This window comes from Danaus plexippus (assembly GCF_018135715.1).
Source record: "Danaus plexippus chromosome 13 unlocalized genomic scaffold, MEX_DaPlex mxdp_15, whole genome shotgun sequence".
NCBI classification, from domain to species: domain Eukaryota; kingdom Metazoa; phylum Arthropoda; class Insecta; order Lepidoptera; family Nymphalidae; genus Danaus; species Danaus plexippus.
Window position 1 is genome coordinate 655,502 of NW_026869849.1, and position 20,525 is coordinate 676,026.

General features: G+C 31.6%; 1 protein-coding gene across 4 annotated transcripts; it reads right to left on the minus strand.

The window, feature by feature from the left end:
* Window positions 1–1,058: 1,058 nt before the first annotated feature.
* LOC116770005 (6-phosphofructo-2-kinase/fructose-2,6-bisphosphatase) lies at window positions 1,059–18,868 on the minus strand. 4 transcript variants are annotated; one of them, XM_032661323.2, is made up of 10 exons: window positions 18,446–18,868; window positions 6,754–6,879; window positions 6,338–6,498; window positions 5,954–6,088; window positions 4,669–4,929; window positions 4,254–4,472; window positions 3,423–3,657; window positions 3,075–3,202; window positions 2,634–2,664; window positions 1,059–1,738 (listed from the first exon to the last, which is right to left on the minus strand). In XM_032661323.2, the coding sequence occupies exons 1-9, from the start codon at window positions 18,612–18,614 to the stop codon at window positions 2,650–2,652; spliced, it is 1,449 nt and encodes a 482-aa protein (XP_032517214.1). In that variant the 5' UTR covers window positions 18,615–18,868; the 3' UTR covers window positions 1,059–1,738; window positions 2,634–2,649. The 4 variants fall into 4 exon arrangements, with proteins under 4 accessions (XP_032517214.1, XP_061383708.1, XP_061383710.1 ...); XM_061527724.1 differs by lacking the exon at window positions 2,634–2,664 and adding an exon at window positions 2,823–2,855; XM_061527726.1 differs by lacking the exons at window positions 2,634–2,664; window positions 18,446–18,868 and adding exons at window positions 2,823–2,855; window positions 8,889–9,084.
* Between the last annotated feature and the right edge of the window lie 1,657 nt (window positions 18,869–20,525).

Here is a 20,525-nt window from a genome sequence, read left to right on the forward strand (position 1 = left end):
TATTCTATTAGACTTTATGTCTCAGCAGGCCAGATGCATATATATAATTATGTACCCATATTTTATTTATATATGAAACTAAAAATATTTTTTTCGTTTGTTTATGATAATTGGTTGATTTAAGTCTGGCTGCCAACAAGGTTTGCTGCCTGCTAAAAAAAAGAATTATACAAGTATTAAGGCAGAGTTTAAAAGAGATTCCGATAGGTTAGAGTTTGAGTTGTTTATCTCTGGGTACGCCCTGGCAGTGGCAGACAATGTTGTTATTTGATAATAAGTACATATAAATATACTATTTTGCAAATATTCAAAGGTTTCTTTTCGATGCAAATACCCCAGTGTTGGAAGTGTTTCGAAAAAAGTAGTTGTGGACTTTCTGTCAATTCGATGAGATAAATTACCGGTGAGAAAAAAATGCGAGGGTGCATCTCCTATTGTGCAGTCAAGTGAACCACGACGTATACGGCTGCTCCATACGTTTAACATTATCGGATTTATCACGCGACTAGTCCACCGATATGTTTGCATACAAGTTTTAGTTTACGAAACAGTCGACGCTCTCACCATACAATCGTTCATCAATATTTTGCACTCATACATCTAAATAAAAAAAAAGTAGTGGGGCGCGCCATTTCAGTTTAGACAATCTGTATCTCGGTCTTTACACTATTTCTATAGTAGGATTTATGACCATGATTATAGATATTGGATTTAAAAAACGGACTATTTATTGGCAAAAGACTTGTTTGATGTAGAAAGATAACGGTCAGAAATTCAAGAAAATGAAAACAAAAGACAATTCTCATCGTTGCTCGATCAGAATCTTTGGTTTATTATTGATCAGTCGGACATTTATTGTTGATTATTTAACAAAAAAAAAAAAAATTTTTTTTTTCTAGTTATAACAGCGGTTGCAGTTCCATTGAACGAGTCTGATATATTTGTAGTTATTCCACTGTGATTTTGTATTATAAAGATGACAAGTATTCGGAGATATTCAATTAAGCTGGGAACTAATCGTGTAGAGTAACAAACAGAGGTAAAATGAAAAACAGAAACCCACTTAGAATACGCTTATATTTAAGAATTAAATTAACAATAATAAATTTACATATAACATAGAGCCACTTTGTAAAAATTCCTTTATAATTATTATCATATTATTTATAAATATATCAATACGACGCGAAACAAGTTGAGATAATCAGTTGAGATATAAAAATATACAAGCGCGGAGTCAGCGAGACGTACAGTGTCAGGAGCCACGGCACTCGTCACTTAATATAATAAGATACGCTTATTACGAAACGTCAGACAGAATATAAAACGTCTTTGGTATCGACTATCCCACTGTATTAAAACAAAAGGTATTACATACCGACAGTTAAAAATATTAAATGTATATACATATGTATATATTTTAAAAAATGTATTGTAGAAAAACCTAAGAATATAAACAAAAAGCTCTAAAAGTCCCCGCGCATTTTATAGATGACAGTGAAATTTGATTTCATCAAATTCGCGAGCTGTCATGATGACAGTCCAAGCTAACATCAGTCTCATGTCATAGACCCTCTCTAAGTAGACACATTCCAATAAATCATAGACAGTTTGAAAATTGGTCATTAAAAACTAAATACAGAATGCTTGTCTATGGTTAGTTGACACTGTCGTAGCTGTTGTTGTCTCCGTTCAGGATCGGCGGGACGGTCTGCTTGATAGGCGGCGCTGGTATCACCTGTGGTTGTAAATCAATTAATTAATTACAAAAAAATATATTAATGACATATTCAATGCAATTTGTTTGAAATCGAGTTTCGAATGTCCTGATTGATTTTTTTTTTAATTTTTTATCCAGCAACAATTTTGATTTATGAATTTTTAAGAAAAATTATGGTATTTTAATGAATAGCTACACAATTAGAATTCTATACAACTCAAGAAACGCTTTTCTTATAATGTATGACGTAATTAAATATTTTGAAGTATTCACACTGTTAGCTTGGCAATACATATAACTAAAATTTTATTATATGTAATACATGAGGAACAAACAAAATGTCGTCCTGGGATACCATCATGCATATAAACTAGACAATTCTGAATTTTATTATTATGTCTAAAATATATGATTGTCACTAAGACGGTACAAAAATAAAATAAAAATATGCAACACTTTACTACAAACACACACACAAATCTAGATCTGACCTGCATCGGACCAGATTTTATAAAAATATGACTTATTATATTTTACATACTATTTAATACACTCCAATGAGATGGTGATTATTTACAAGGCATTGGTTTTTATTTATTAGTCTGTACTAAACATTTTGTACGTTATTTTTAAAGATAGCAGACGTCTTGGTTCGAATCCAAGTTTTTCTATAAGTCGAGGGAGCTAATTCAAAACAAGCAGATAACAATACTAAAAATTTCGCCCACCACCCGCCAAAAAAAAAATAAACAAAATTAACTTAACTTCAACGACCCATTTCTTCGTTTGATCTATTATATCTTATAATATATTTTTTGTCAACATGTTGCAAAGAGGGAGATAAAATACACATACATGACATGTTATATATGATCTGGTTATCGGACACAGTGGTTTATACATGGACACTTACAGTTACATAGATAATTTTAACGCCACTTACGCTGAAAAACAAAGTGTAGTTATATATATACATACATAGATATATATAAGAAGAATTATATCTATATAATACGTTAAAAATATAAAAGATATTTAAATAGGATAAGAATATAATAGGATAAAGCAACATGATGACAGAATGTAATGTTTGATGTCATACATTCAATTCTTTGGGATCCCCGTCCTCGGCGTCCTGTTAGGAACAAGTAGAATTTTGAAAAGAATCACTAGCTGATGAAGCAAATATTATTAAGCCTTATTGATGGCAACACAGACGCCATTGTGTTACTAAAGCGGATGCAGATCATTGTTTTAACTGAGATTATTTTAAGCTTTCTGATATCAACTGAATTGGTTATCTGTGTGTGCGTGTGTGTGGGTCGTGTGAGTATCTGTGCGTGTGTATTCATACAGCTGGTTTGGGCCTGTGTGTGTCGACCGCGTCCACGGACAGCTTGATGTGTTCCTCGCGACAGCCGTAGGCCACAGGAGTCAACTTGATGACTGTGTGCAGGGGAACGTGCAAGTACGGCAGCTCGTCTGAAACATTATTGCATGAAAATAATGCCTTAAACAAACATTCAATATATTGATAATGGGATGGATCTTTATAATTGTAAAATATTTTATCAAAATTTAAATAATATATAGGCTATAGGTATTGAAATTTAAGTAACAGAAGGTAACACCAATTTAAATGATCATAAATAAGGTCTGTCAAAATTAAGCCAAAGTTACTGTAAATATTAATGTAGCTTACCTGCTGACTTATCTAGGAAGTATGCCAGGAGGCACCTCATGACGGCCTGGTGAGAAACCACCAGGACATTCCCCTGTCGCTCCAGTTCCATGATGACAGGCTCCAGCCGGGCCACCAGGTCCTCGTAACTCTCCCCTCGGGGGTAGCGGTACGCGAACTTGTTGGCATCACGAGCATTGAAGTCATTGGGATACTTCTGCTGGATCTCCGCGTACGTCATCTCTTCACAGATGCCCTGGCGATGAATCCAAACGTTTCAATGACGTAGAAAATTCTTTGCTACGGTATTTATCGAGAAGACATGTACTCAGTGTCGTATTTGTTCTTAATGGGACATCACTAATTTTATCTAGCCATTCATTGTATATTAAGAAGTAAATATTCCTCTGAATATATTTTAAGCTTCAGTTCTGTACCGTGATGTGACATCTAACTTCTGTGTCAGCAACATTATTAATCATTTCGTGAGATCATAAAGACTATAACGCTAACAATGAGATCTAAGACTTCCACGGGTTTTATTCGTTTAAATGAAACTAATATATTTCGGATATACTTCGCTAATAAATAAGAATAACAGCTTTTAGTGTCATTTTAATTTAACTGCTCTGAGAACTATATTTTTATGTATTATATAAGTTATAAAGATTTTACAGTACAAGATGTACCTTAACCAGTTTAAACGATTTACCGCTCAATAGATAATAGATTCACAAAAGTAGGACTCGAGCATTTAAGCGTAAACTTCAGTTCCTGGCTTTCAAAATTAGTTATCTGAAGTAACCAGTTCCATAGTTTGTTGTTGTTAATGTGAGTAAGTAGTGAGCTCACAGCGTCTATCTCGTTGAGCGCCTTCCATCTCTCTTGCGGAGCTTTTACATCTCTCACAGTCTGGATGGCCCTCTGCATCCAGGAGGTCCACACCCTCAGGCCCGCTATGCTCTGCTGGTCGATGTAGGTGGCGAGGGCGCCGGCGTATTGACAACCGCGTGGAGACAGGGAACTGTCACCACCGATACGACCGTCCAGGTTGTGGAGGCTCTCACCGTGCTGGAATATGATAAGAGAATATTAGGCGAGATATAGTATGATGATAACATGGACGGGCGAAGGTTAGATGTAGAGTAAAAGTCGTTTCAGTGAGAGAGAAATTGACATGGAAACTAGTATGAGGGAGTGTGGGTAGAAATTTGAAGGCCGATAGAAGTGTTATGGAAGGTAGTATCTATATGAGTGCACAGCATACCCTGGTCAGGTAAATAGTCCTGGGCACGATGTGGATGTTCATCAAGTAATAAACAATCCGGCTCTGTATGTGGCCCTCGTGTTTATGGACCACGACCTTCTCCCCGGTGTCGTATATCTTCATGAAGCTACATTCCGACTCCAGGGACTCGTCCAGAGGCTCGTACTTCTCCTTATAATGTTCTATCCTCAGTAGGAAGTCGTTGAGGACGTTGTCGGTATTCTGGATGTTCGTATAGTCGGGACTGCTCACTTTCACCTCCTGGAATTTTAAAAGAGTTAGCTGTGGGTTAATGAACCACAATGTGAGGTAACTTTTTTGGGAGTGTACGCGTTCTACAAGAAATATTCTTAACATTACTTTCATGAGGGAAAGTAAATAGAATCTTTGGTTTATCTTATTTTGATTTATGAATAATGGGCACAACAGTTGGATGTGAATAGTAGACTAAAGAGGTTCTAATGTTAAGTACGAGTACTCTCGTATGGAACAGATAATTAATAGAATAATTCACATGTTTCAAGCATAATAAAGACACAAATACTGAGAAGAACTTGCTGTCATGAGTGAGCATGCGAATGGTACAAGCTGTAACACTTGTATTCTCACTCATGTCATATTCCCACTCACTCAGCTGTTGCGATTGGAGTCGAGATGTTTATACGACAACCCCTAATCTATGATTGGGTGTAATGCGATATGCGATAGACGGACGAAAAAAAAGGTTTGTCATAAAATTAATTTGAAAAACAGATAAACAAATGGAAGTGAAAAATTAATGTATTGGACATACAAAAGGTAAATTGCCATTTTAAATTTAGAAACGTTTGCTTTTGGGTACAAATTAAGTTTGTTAGTCTATGTTTGTATCGTTAAATTATAAGGAGAGGAAGAGTATTAAAAAACACACGTTTTATACTACAATAAAAAGAAAACTGGGCGGGGATTATTGTCCTATCTGAATTGTGATATGAACTAGGCCATATGATGTCATATAAATACATCCGATAAGGCAAAATCACACACCCACTATAAAAATCATGTACTTAAGAGATGTAAATGGTACCAGGACAGAAATATACGTTGAGGCAATTGGGAGGTTCGGTCTCTCTATTAGGATGCTGTCTGTTTTATTAATGAATTCTCTCATACTTTTGTTGAATGTTTTGTAAATTCTGATAAAAAAATAATCATTTAGAGAGTGATTTTGAGAAAATCAAGCGACATTTGGTGATGATAATTACGTAATTTTTTTAGGGATGGCAATGGATGATGGTGGACGTACCATAATATTCTGTTCTATGATCCGGGGGTCGTCGCAGATGGACTCCACGAAGAACAGCTTGAAGCCCATCTTGTGCACGACGATGTCTCTTATCATACGACGTCTCTCCATGGTCGAGTTAGTCGCGTCAAACACCTGAACACAGCCATCAGACAAACACTCACTTTGACATAATACGTTTCCTTGATACTGATATTTTTTCTGTAGTGTGAATCGGTTTATAAGGAAAATAACGAAGTTGCATTTAAAATTATAGCAACCAAACAATGGTCTTTATTTTGCAGGTTGCTGATAACTTTATACGAGCATTAGGATGCAATGACACAATTTCCAGGTGGGGATTACTTATTTGATTAAGTGTCGTGTGATTATTGTGGTACTCACGGCCACCTCCCCGCCTTTGACCAGCCATTCGCAGACATCGTGCAGGGCGTCCAACGCACACTGCTGTCTGATGGCCATCGCCTCTTTGTTATCAGCTCGGAAGAACTCGTGACTCGTGTAGGCGGTGGTCGCGTGCCGTCTATACTCGCCCAGATTGAACACTGTAGGACATTCAATTCTATGTATAGGAGTCTCTGGTGAGCTTTGTAGAGGTGGAAGTAAAGGAAATTTATTAATTAATTTGATAGTCAAATTTTCCACTCTATTCGAGGAACCTTCGGAGAGTTACTATTACTATGAAGTGCGTCGAAATAAAAACATGATACACCTAAGTTTAGTACAAAATAAAATAGTTATTGTAATGCATATAGTAATGAAGTTCTTTTACATATTACATCTATACTACTTCGACTCACCCCTGGTGTTGATGCCTATCCAGTTGAGGTATCGTGAGAGCTTCTTAGAGATGTAGGTCTTCCCGCGCGCCGGCAGGCCCACCATGGCGATCACGTGTGGAATGTTCACATAGTTGGCTCGTTCACCTGAACACCATAAAAGGAATAAGGATTCAAAAAATATAAAACCTCATCAACACAAAAACAAAAATTCATTCTGAAAACAATGTGTGTAATAATAATAGCCATTGCCATAATGGGACAGGTACTTAAAACAAATATTTTCTTTCAGGGGAAGTTCGGACTAATGCAAATTTGATTAGATCTTAAAGATAATTATTTAGCATTTTAACTTTATATAAAATTAAATATGAACACATCTCTTATTTACTTTATATACTATTGTGAGTTTGTGATGAGTTGTCAAAGTGACTAAGACCACAATAAGTAAAAACTTTTTAATACAAGTTAAAATATATTTAAAACAATACAATAATATCAACGGAGATATAATGAATTCTATTATTGCTACCAATATTAAAGCTATCAATTACGCCCAGACTCATTGTATTCAACAATAGCTGTGAACGACTTTAATCCGAGCTATATGCATTAAGAGACATATCTGAACCGATATATATCTAAGTATGGACTTATGATGACACATTTATTACACTGCTTCACCTCCATTTAAAGAATGAATTTCATTATTCTTTTTTTTTAAAATAATTTTTTGTATCCCAATGTCCCGTCGAAGGTCCTCGTTAGATTGGATGAAATTTATAGGGATAATGAAATATATTTAAAAGGGAATTTATATGTAGGTGAAGTCACAGGCGACAGCTAGTAGAAGAGTAAGGTAATGCCTTAGACAATAAAATTAATTGTGTATGAGATCACTAAGTGTTTGACGTGTGATTGTAATATTATATGTCCCACATTTCAATACAAAACATTTTATATATCCAGTCATACTTGAATATCTATTTAAATGGTTTTTGATTTTGTTTTTTCACCAAAATTCCCTTTCATTACTCCTATAGAACAAAATTACGTTAAAAATTACATTTACTAACATTAACCTCATATCAGTTGTCAAAATGCAGCCGGTGAAAAATTTACACAATTTGTAAGTTTTATAATTAAGGTCAATGTTGTCCGACTCTTAATGTATCAAAATATAGTAATTGTAATATTTGCTACAGTGTTAATTTCGTCCAATATGACTACCTTTTTCACATTTAACAGAATATTTCATTAACAACATAAACAGCCGACATACAAAATATAATTACATATATTATATAAAGAGTGAAGCGAGTTAGCAGTCTAACGAATTTGTGTAAGTAAAGAGACATTTTTAAATTTATACAATTAGTTATAGGAATGAGATAAAATTAAGACTCTTTTATTACAGGTGTTCTAAAACTCCAGGATATGTTACAAAAAGCATTTCTTAATGAATACAACACTAGTCTCATGATATAAAAGTGTTTATCGAGTCTGCATAGTTAACATTGTTTACTTTTTAATGATAATGTGGAATGTCTATTGACATTTAAATTTGTCGCTGACCTTACACTTAGAATTTTAATATCCTGTAATAACTGTGTTAGTAACCTTGTTTTTAAATTATAGAGCAAATGATGTTAGCTTCTTTCAATTGACTATTATGTTATATATAAAGCAAAATATGTTTGTGCAAATTCATGATGTCATTTACTACTACATAGTTGTTATGTTGAAATTTACTTTAAACATGATTTTTTTTTCATAATTCGTTTACATGTTTTTTTCTTACACATATATGATATAAGAATAAACTTATTATGACTTTGAGAGCATATGCAGATTGAAAATTAATAGCATTATGTTAATCATTTAATAAAAGGTAATGTAGCTAGATAAGGTCCAGCGGCTGTCTGTAATGATCTGCACATGATTAATTAACGCTGTATCAGAAAAGCAATTATAGATATGTGAAAACATGGTGATGATAGAATAAGTTTAACACTGTTATAAAACACTCCAATTGTCGTATTAAATGATGATTTGATCCACCCTTCTATTGATTTTCAGCTTGTAAGGAATGATATAAAGATAAAACTATAAAAATTAACAATTTTTCACTAGTACGCGAGATTAAATGTACTAACCATCGCCGAAAAACTGTTTGTTTAAATACTTCCAACCCTCAGCGCGGTTGTCTTCTGATTCCATTTCGATGTATTAAATCACACACGTGTAAGAATGTACTAAACTGGTTGTAATATAAAAATTAACGGGGTCCACTACCGTTTATACAGAATCAGAATTCGCAACTAGTCAGTAGTTACTGACTTACTGAGGTCAGGCCGACTGTCAACTAAATCTATAAGACGGTGTCATATCTGACAGTGACGTTTCACTGAACGGATTTGACATTGGCCGAATACGCTGTGCACATTTTGCACTGATAAAACCGTGTATCAAAAAAAATAATTGAAAAGCGGATGCTCGATGTAAAATGTAGTATTTTGCCTTAAGATTAATTTATAATAAATAATCCTTTGAGTATTATATTCATTTAAATGAAACTAATATTTTTGGGATATACTAAGCGTGCTTTATTTTTGCAAAAAAGGACATACTCCCGACGTTTCGGTTACCTTTCACAAACCGTGAATACGGGCAGACGAGACGGGCTGAAAAGTAAACGAAATGTTCGGGAGTATGTAGTTTTTTTTTACAAAAAAAGAGCACGCGTAGTAAATCCGAAAAATATTGGTTTCATTTAAATAAATATAGCTGGCAAAAGTTTAAATCTCATTATGAGTATTTTATTGTTATAAGATGGATACGGCAATTATCAGACTTAAAAGATGTATGTCTATTTATCTTTTCTGAAAGCCCTTGTACAGGGTTCTCATGGAAGGATTAAGGATAAATTAGAACATAACACGACTTTCACAGATTGCATATATATATATATATATATATATATATATATATATGTTTAATCTACTTGGTCGAATGTGAAGTTGTCGACTATGCTGAATTTTAGAAAATACATACATATTACGATTTTTGACCGAAAATAAATATAGATAACCTTTAGTTGCATGTTATGTTATCTAACATATTTTATCATAATAATCACCTATGAATATGGCCTTATTAGAAAGCGTATAAACATGACATGCTGCTTTCTATCTCAAATGGAAAATATTTTAATCGTCTATATTTAATTGAATACAAAACAAACATTAAGAAAGATATGTGTAACAAATTTAATCACGCATTAAGAATAAACACAGTAATTAACTTGTAATTCAGACGTATAGCGAACTATATTAGCGTTTGAGAAAATCTTAATGACTAAAAATTATCTTTATGACGATTTCTTATCAAGGCAAACCGTGATCTTATTAACATAGCGAAACAATTAGGAAGTTAATTTAAATTGGATAATTTTATTTCCCAACAATTGCCAGTTGCCGTTCTCAATGTTATTGTCAAGTTCTAAACATGATCAGATCGTAAATTGGAAATTGTCCCGAGGCGAGACACGTGGTCTTCCCTGTTTGGCAGCCCCGGAGTTTGGCTTAAGTAATTTGGCTCGGATATATTCTTTCGTACCTTACAGAGATAATCTGTGTATTGACACACCCATTTTTTAAGACGTGATGATGTTAGAAGCATTCATAACAGATTATATATAAGTAAATAAGGAACAAATAATGTACATTATATATTGACTTATTATATATTAATTTATTGGACTTATACTAAAAGGTCACTTATTTGTTTTTTTACACGTAGACATGATAGATTTATATTTTTCTGTTTGACGTACCGAACAGTAGACGGAGTTGCAAAAAAATATTTCATATATATAAATTATCAGTAGTGCATTTAATATTTAAGTTTAAATTAATGATGCATAGACGAGCGATTCATTTCCTGTAAAAGTATCCGAACCAGTCAGCTGTGTGCTGGATGACACGGTTAGAGACAGATGTAACGATTTACAATAAGAGATAAAAACAGCCCAAGGACTGCGACATCAAAACTGTTCAGAGTTTTATTATACTTGTAGTTATTTTAGATTTATTTTTTAATCGACATCATTCAGCCAACGTCATCATAATAAATCACATATATTATTTACGATCACAATTAAATCTTTTGTAAAATAAAATTTATTCAACTTTAGTTTTACTAGGATCAGAGAATTGAAAAAAGACAGGATATTTTTTGTAAGGTATTCATTTACGTAACTTTGTTTTGGCAATGTGACGTCATGTGGCGTCATATTTGTCTTAATATGATACATGCAGGTAATGGAAACGTGAAATGAATTTTCCGGCACGAAACATCTTCTAGTGTTAACTAGCTGATAACCGCGACTTCGTCCGCGTGTTTAGATATATTTACAAACTTTTCACATGCGCAGGGAAACATCACTAAATAGTGGTTATAAAAATCGGCGTTTCTTAAAACAATAGTAATAGTAATTCATGTTTTTTTAAAGAGCCAAAATAAGGCCCAGCAGTTTTCTCGTTATTTATATCAATAGAAAGCAATCAAACATTCCCGTACCACAAGCAGCTAGTTATTTACATCTAACAAACGTATCAAGAATAAAGAGTTTCAGTCATAAATCTATGCATGAAACACTACAGCCGCGGTCATTGCGGGAGAATCCTTGAAAGGCTCGTTTTTATAATGAAAATTATGCCTGCAATAACATCGAGCGATACCTCACGTGATTCTAGATACATCGTGTAGACTGGGCCTTAGAGGTCATGGCTTTCGTTTCACCATACACGCTAACTATAGTGACTAACCAATATCAGACGTCAAGTGAATTAGGGACGTAACAGCTTAACATGGTTTATTTGTTTCAGTTTAGTTATCTTACACATTTTTAGCAAGTGATAAGTTTAACAGAAGTTCCGGAGCTTTCACATATCTTCGTTCCGTCTGCCAAATTGTTTAGACGTTCGGATATTTTTATATTAATAAAAATACCAGTACACTTAATTGTAATGGCACATGCATTAACAGATAAAAAATTGTTCTATTTTTTTTTATACGAGTTTTAGAAGTCGGAATGTAATAACAAAGATTTGAATATATCTGGTTCAAAATTTATGAAATTAATTAATATTTATAATAATAATAACATGTGCCTGTTTATTTTAACAGTCACGTGATCCATATACTAATATTAAGTGACGATTTTAAATGTTTAAATTAACATTGACCCACTTTTTACAACGAGATAAGTTCATGTTCAACGCCTTATCAATAAAATTAAAAAAAAAGCTAATACAGGTAGAGGTGAATTGCAAAATAAACATATTATAAATTGAATAATAATAAATGCCATAAAACATAATTTACTTATGATCTTGGTTTATAATTTAGTTGTAAATGTCAAGATAATTTTTAAGTGTGATGTGAAATACACGTGCTGTGTGCATGTGCACTATCAAGTTGCATGTGACAACGTCACACGTCACACGTCATGATACTCTGCAGAAGAGATATATCACAGAATGCCTTTATCCCATGTACGATAAGTTATTAACATAAATCAAAAATAATAATTACATATTAAATTATTATAGGATACTGTTGCTATATTGTGATTACAAACAACGCTTGTTACGTAATAGGCGCCACTTATATATATATATTTTCAATTATGGCAACAATTAGTCGATATTGGGTAGTAGTTATTTACGATTATTTATATCTTAATTGATAATTAAAATAATTAAATACAGATATACGAGTAATACGCTGGGGTCAGGGTACCTTTAATGCTTAATTTATTAATAGGCAAATTAAAAGATATTAAGTTATAAATAGAATATATGATATTATTTGAAAAACATTCAGCATGCTTGGCTTAATTAATATCACGTCCGGTGCAGATAAGGACGCAATGTGTTTATTAGTAAGGAAGCAAAGATTATCAAAAAAAAAAAAAAACAGGAATGACGTATATAACAGTACGAAAGGAATGAAATACAAAAGATTATTATTAGTTAAAAGCTGTCTGTGTGTATTGATTGCAAACCGAAAACAAGCTTAGACTTTTAATAAGAATTCACTATATTTTGTTGCGCGTAAGACGGTGTAGATTTTTTAAAGATATTTTTTTGCGGCTATGATACGTCCTAATCAGTGGATTTCTCACATCCGATAAGTGAGAGCTCGACTTGCGTCAAGAGTTCCGTATCAACTATCGAGTGACGGAAGTTACGGGCACGGTTTTTGATAGAATGTTTGTTGTTTAAAAAAATTAATATACATTTTGATATCCGTATTCATAGATGACGATAATAACTAACTCTCGTGTTCAAGTCTTTGTAAGTTCCGAAATAATTCCATAGAAAAAATTCATGAGATTTAAAATCGCAAAATTTTTTGTCATTATCATAATATGTTACTTTAAAAAATAAGTGTATTTTTTTAGTTTCATGGTAATTATGCTACCTTATTTTGTAACACTGGAACGGAATATTCTCTTGTTTTAATGCTGTACTAATATCAAAAGGGAAATGTAGTTATGTATTTCTTTTAAGTTTTTCAAAACATTAATTTTATACAAACTAAATGAAAAATCGATAGCGTTTTTTTTACTAATGAACAAGGTCATGGGTTTTAGTGTCTTCACACACACAGTATTTAAAACATATAAGTTATAAGTAAATACATACAAGGTATTTAAACGAGCATTTTAATTCAAGCAAGTCTGGTGTATTTGTTCTACAAGAAGACGATGTGGGCCATTCACTTGAAAAGACAATGAACTAACTTACTCTGTTTACGGGTCCCGATGAAAATACTTGGATTGGAAGTTTCAAAATTGCACAATATATACTATATTCACTTTAAGGATAAACAATACAAAGAAATAAAATTTTAAAGAACACACATGGCAACATTTACACGATAGAGAAAAACTAAGTGCTTGAAAAAATTATAACGCTTTTAATTCTTTGTGCTTCTGTTGTGGTGTAGTGATATTAAATATAATGACTTCATTTAATTCGTATATTATTAAAATATGTATATATCGGAAATACATTCATCTACACATATATATATATATATATATATATATATATATATATATATATATATATATATATATGGACCAAGTAATATGAACATTGAACACATATCACTGATCACGTTTTATAATGTTACGGAGTACCTCTATGACATTATTTGTAGTAGGAAAAGTTACGTGCTGTCATTTATCGCTCGCGTAATTTCTAACAATTATAAGCAATATGAAAATCAAGCAGAAAAGTAATATTTTTGTTGCTTCGTAACACGTTTTTAATATCAAAACACTGCTATTCTTAGATATTGTAAATTTCATAATTCATTGGCTATTTATTTACAATTTTTAGACAACCTCCATCGTGCTACTGGCCTTGAATCGTTTTTTAATCTGTGGTTATCTTTTAGTCATGCAAAAATATTTGCTATACTCGCTGGAGACTGAACGGCAAGCACGTTCGTTTTTATACCCTAAGCTTCTACAGCATCCTTATCAGCATGTTTTCGAGTACTGTTACTAGTTCCGCGTCTTCCAAATACGGGATGGGAAATGTAAATGGTTTTCCAAAAACGGGTATAAATAATCCCATATCTTTGCTCATCAAATATATTTATCACGTAACTTCCTAAATTGTTTTTTAAGATCGATATTAGAATTTCATGTGGAATGTTTAAGGAGAGCCCGGTGCAGTAGATTGCTCCAGGTTTTGTGTGCGTCCATTGGTTTTTCCATGCTTAATATCCAACAAATTTTATCCAAAATTTATGTCCCCTTATACCGATACACCTTTCCTTAATCGAAGGAACGTTGACATTGTTTTGGGGATCCGAGATAATATTACATTCATCAGATTGAAATATTTTTTAATCTTATAATTAAGATAAATAAAATACACGTATATTATATAATAGTATTATTATATATTATAAGTGTATTTTATATTTCTATTTCCAATGTAACTAACTCACTATTTGAATAGAAGAAATATATTGTTGTTTAAAAAGTGGTTCTCATTTTTGTGTTCCAGCCGACGGTTAATCTAACACTGAACTAAACTCTCAGGCTCATATCAAGCCAGGTTACTCACAGGTCTTTTGAAATAATTATCTATTTTGGAATCAATTCATTCACTCACTTAACATCATTAGAAAATATTTTTAATTAGATATATGTAATAGTTATATATAAAAAAATGTCTTAATTAATTAATGCATTGTATAAAACCAAGTGTACATTTTCACGAATGAAAGCTATTGATATTAATATCAAGGGCCGAGCACAAACGTATTAATGATGAAATTAGATTACAGTTTTAAGAAATGGATTGAAGGCATACACCAGAAACAGCATAGTTTTCAATGTAGGTACATAGTTATAGCGTAGGGTATAATTTAATATACAGTGATGCGTGTTGTTTTGTTAGCAAACAAATACGTTAGTGGTTATCGCAGTTCAGACAGCTGACGGCTGACCACGCGATCGTCTCGTGATCCCCGAGAATTCATTTTAAGACTAGAATATCTTTGTATCTACGCGACGAGAACATTTATTACAGAATTTATTGTCTCTGGTTATTTTGTTTTTATTTTTTTATTTTTACGTATTGTTGCAAGAGCAAAGAAGAATAAGAACTCTTTGTAATAAATTTTGAAGATGTTTTTTATTGTATCTATTGACTTTTTTCTATTTGACTTCGCATTGATCAGAACGTTGTAATGTTTGTTATAATTAAAAAATACAGCAATTTTTGGATGTCATTATTGTTAGTTTTCGTCTTGACATAAATTACTTACACAATAGAATATTTATAGATAGTGATACTTATTTATTGTTATTCTAAATGTTTAATTACAGAAAATATTTACGTATATACTACATACATGTTAATATTTGTATCGTGGCACGCGTAGTGTATAGATCCTATTTTATAAGTTACTTTAAATTTAATTAAGAATTTTAGCTAAATGATAGTTAATTTCTGTTTAAATAGTTTTGTAAATTTAAAATCAATTGAAGTTCATTCGCCGGGCATATGTTTGTTACAAAATTGACTGTGTATTTTGTTGTTTTCAATTGAATTATATTATAGTAATATATATATATATATATAAATCAACCACAAGAAATCTTTCGAAGACTTTTGATGACTTAGAAATTTCAAAATCTGGCTCATTCCAAATAATAACAGGAAAATAAGATTTTCCTTTTCCAAGTCCCAGCAGAGGTACAAACTATACAGCCAATATTTTAATTGTATACCTGATAGTAGAGTCACGCCTGATAACAGTAGGGTAAAGTTCGTTCTAAAATTTTTCATTTCAATTCTAATCCCTGCATAAAATCTCAAAACTGCATCCAAGCCACATTACAAAAAAAAAAAAAAAATTACTTAGGTGAGGTCAAAAATTGAAATATTTTATTCATAATTTGGATTTGGATGCAACATATTTTTTTTTATTTTGCTTCCTTTGTTAGTGTAACAGATAATTTATTTTATTATTTTTAAGCAGAATAATGGTGACGTCACTATTAATGACGTGTTCGAGACGCAGTACGAGACAAAAAATAAAAGAATTCCACAAAATATAACTAATATTTAAAATTAAATTTAGTTTTGATACTCTCGGATCACAAACAATGTACGCGGTTTGAAACAGAGACGCGTTCGGCCTCTGTTAAGGATTTTATATGGAAATGCTAATATATATGATAAAATTATAAAGTACATAATAATAAGTTGCTGTTTCATATATAATACATAAGGATTATTATATAAGACGTGTTAACACTGTTCCTTTGTTTAATTTGCGATGACCGTTTTATACTGTATGTACTTCAGAATAAAATGTGAGAATATTTTTGTATTACACTTATAGTATATCACATTTTTTGTTTCCATTAAAACACCATCATTATTCAACTTCGGAGTTCTAAACTTATTTGGACAAAATGAGTTTGCTTTGTACAATAAAACCTCCATTGTAGGTAGCAAATATTGTATGTCATTTGCTTTTGTCAATTATTGTATTACGTTAAATAATCTGTGCTTCATAAAATAGTATGATCTATATCATTTTTGAATAAACGAATTGTTTATTTAGCTGAGCATATTTTATATCTACTTACATACAATGTAATACACTTCACGAATATTTTTTATTTTTTTTACTTTAAAATTTTAATGCACGCTACATAAAATGTTAATATAAATTTAAATATAAAGCGGTTTTCCTATTTCTTCTTTTTAATATTAAATTAATCGTGTGTAAGCGTCTTTTTATTTCGTTATGTGACTCAATTTTTTTTCTATCAACCTCAATGGCTGAATAGAGGTCAAGTTTGTCAATAGAGGTGAAGAGGTGAACAGCTGCGCTGCACTTTATTATCATTTGATGATGATGATGATGATTAACATAATTGTTTTTGGTTTTATTTTCATGAAAAATAATACATTTTTATATGGGATTATTGGTGAGAAGAGCGTCGCTACCCCTTAGCAATTTACGTAATTGAGAGAAGCCTTATATCAAGGACTTGTTAGTCTCATTTAATGTTCTGGTCAGTGGTAACATATTTTTCCATCTATTTTTTAAGTAATGATATATATTTTCTCAATCGTAAAATCTGTTATATTTTTTGGGCTAACCAGAATTTAAAATATAAAGTTTGCAAACAAAAACATTATTATGGTTCCAATTTGACATAATTATATATATTCCATATAATTAATTTTTATTTATAAATTAAAAAGCAAACTTTTAACCCGATCTCAGTGTGACAACAAAAAAATATATATTTACTTTAGGTTGAAGCCTTCAGCTTTTATAAATCATTCTATAGCTCTGAATATTATGTTTTTTACTTTATCAGCTCCATTTTATGATATTTACATTTTCCTATGACGTCTTGTAACGAGATGTTTCAGATTTTTTTAATGTATTAAGCCTACTGATTTGTGATGTGTGCTATTTGAAGTTAATGTACGCGACATTCCACGATTTAATGGAGTATCATAGACAGTGTTGCCATTATAAGTAGATTAGTAATATGTATATATATATTTATAATTAATTATTTATATACACTAATAATACGTTCATATGTTTTAAACATACATAGAAGGCGTCTTTAAAAGACGTTTATACTTTATAGACAACAAATAAAAAAATATTAAAAATTTTTTTTTAGTAGTTCGTTAGTTAGTAGTTTTAGTTTTAGTTAATTAGTTAGTAACATCCGTTAATAATAATTACATTAAGCCGTTTATGTTTCTGTTATTGTTTTGCTTACGTATTTTTAATTTATTCATTTTAAACTTATAAAAACATTAGCCACTTCGTATTAAACGACTTAATGGTTATATTTATAAATGCTTAACATGTAGATAATAGATATGCAGTCAAGAAAACATAATGCCAATATCATCGTAACTAATAACAAAGAATCAATTAACTAAGTACTGCATAATATTTTTTCCTTAAAAAAATTGAACAATATAAAAATAAAAGTGTTCTAAATCATATTTTATGTGTCGATGATATATGGGTATAACACTTTCAGTTTATTGTAAGAGGATTCTTAACTTTCCGCGAACAGGCCCAGCGGGGACGCGGTGCTATAATCGCTGTATTTTTATCGACAGTTTACCTCTAATCGGGAACGGCTTGGTCATGATGGTCTCGGAGGTTGGCGGTAATAGCCGCTGTGTCTCCGGGGACATGGCACTTGTACACAAATTTATTTCATGTTTCTTATTATCACTGTTATTATTTACGCCGCCGCGTAACCGCAGCGACGGACCGTTAGCCGCGTCCATCTGCGTGCGATATCACGACATGACTGACGACTATACTCTCAAATGAACCGTGAAAGATTATTTCATTGCGTTTTAACACTATCAGCTGATTTTATGGAATCGAATGGAATTACATTTACGTTCTACTAATGCGTGTAGAGTTCGCTGCGCAGTTCGACACTAGACTGCTCAATACCGACCAAATTATCAATTTATATGTCAATGTCACACAACAAGTTTGACGCGCACCGCGTGCAGTACTGGCTGGTTTTCGGGCATACTGCCATAGTTTTAGAGCGGAGTGCGGACCCACGCACACACGCTCAATGTCTATACGCGTTAGTGCATGTGTTGCGTTGTACGTCACCCATCGTTTTGTGTGAGAGCCAAATAATGTTCATAGATGCATTATGTAGCAAAAATTCTAAAATTAATTTTCGCGGTTATGATGAAAAATTAAATAACATTCATTTGAATATGTATTCATTATTATGAAGACTTGTACTCATATATATAACTTTTTTGTATAAAAGTTTTGCGTGCTTTATAGTAGACAGCAATAAATAAATGATTGAACATAGCAAAAGGTGTTCCACTTATTTATTTTATATTTTCGCAATGGAATTTTAAAACTTGTTTTAAAATATCCTTTTAAAATGCCAACGACTCAAAGAAAATCTTTTAAAATATGTATACCATAAACAAAAAAAAAAAATCTATAAAAAATATATTTTCAAGTCGTAACTAAATACTTCAATTTTATTTGTACTTAAGATAAATAAAGTGTTACTAAGAAACTACGGTATCTTGAAACTTTCTAAAAAAAAAAAACAAGACATATTAACTTTTTTTTCTCATGTAATTACCTACTTCAATTCATTACAAAATTCTATATAGTAATGTATGTTTTTATGATACAATGAAGTTGTATTTATTATAAATTGAAATAATAAACATCCTATGATTATATCTCAATCATGAGTCGTCTGTACATAATAATAGTATATTATTTAGTGCTCTACAGTAGCATTGCTGATAGTCGGATTGATTTTAGTTCAAGGTCACTCATTTAATTCTCCGACCGATCATAAAGCAAGGATAAAATATCTGTAACGTAAAACCTTCGTCAACGATACCTACTTACACTAATTGGATAACTGCCATTAATTTTCTTGAAATAGTAAATTGGGTATAAAATAATGATAGCAGTGATTACATGAGTTAAATGGGAATTAAAAAAAAATCTCATTTGTCAAACTTCAATTTCAAGTTTCAAGTTTTAATACGTAAAGATGTCATGACGTAATTTTTTTTTGACTTTTGGTAATAATAAGAAAAGATCATAGCTTATATTAACTGAATTTAATTAATATTATACGTACGCGTATTCTCAGTACCTACCCATATAACGTTATGAATATGTTAAGTCTCAGGAGTACTATTGTTATTGGACACTTAAATGGTGTTCAATGTAAGGATATAATATATAATTTTTTTGTGTTCATGAAATTTTCTCTTACAACTGATAATGATAAATTCGAAACGAAATGACTGCGCTCTTTTCAATTAATTATTTTTTAATATCTAATTAAATACAAACAACATTAAGGTAATATTGTAAACAAATCGAATATTGTGACAGACTTATCTATTATATCAGCAAGTATGACACAACACATATTATAACTGTTAAAGCTTTACAAAATACACAATCCCATATACATTATTGATCGGCCTGATTTGTTCGCGACCTGCATTTATTTAGCTTTGTAATGAACTGCCGGCTTTTGTTCTGAAAATTAACATAATAAAAACACACATTATGATGACAAAATATTAATAAATAAATACGTTTACATTAACTATAGTATAATGGAGACTTGTTTTGCCTTCATTACGATTATTGTTAGGTATAACTGCGTTGTCTAATGT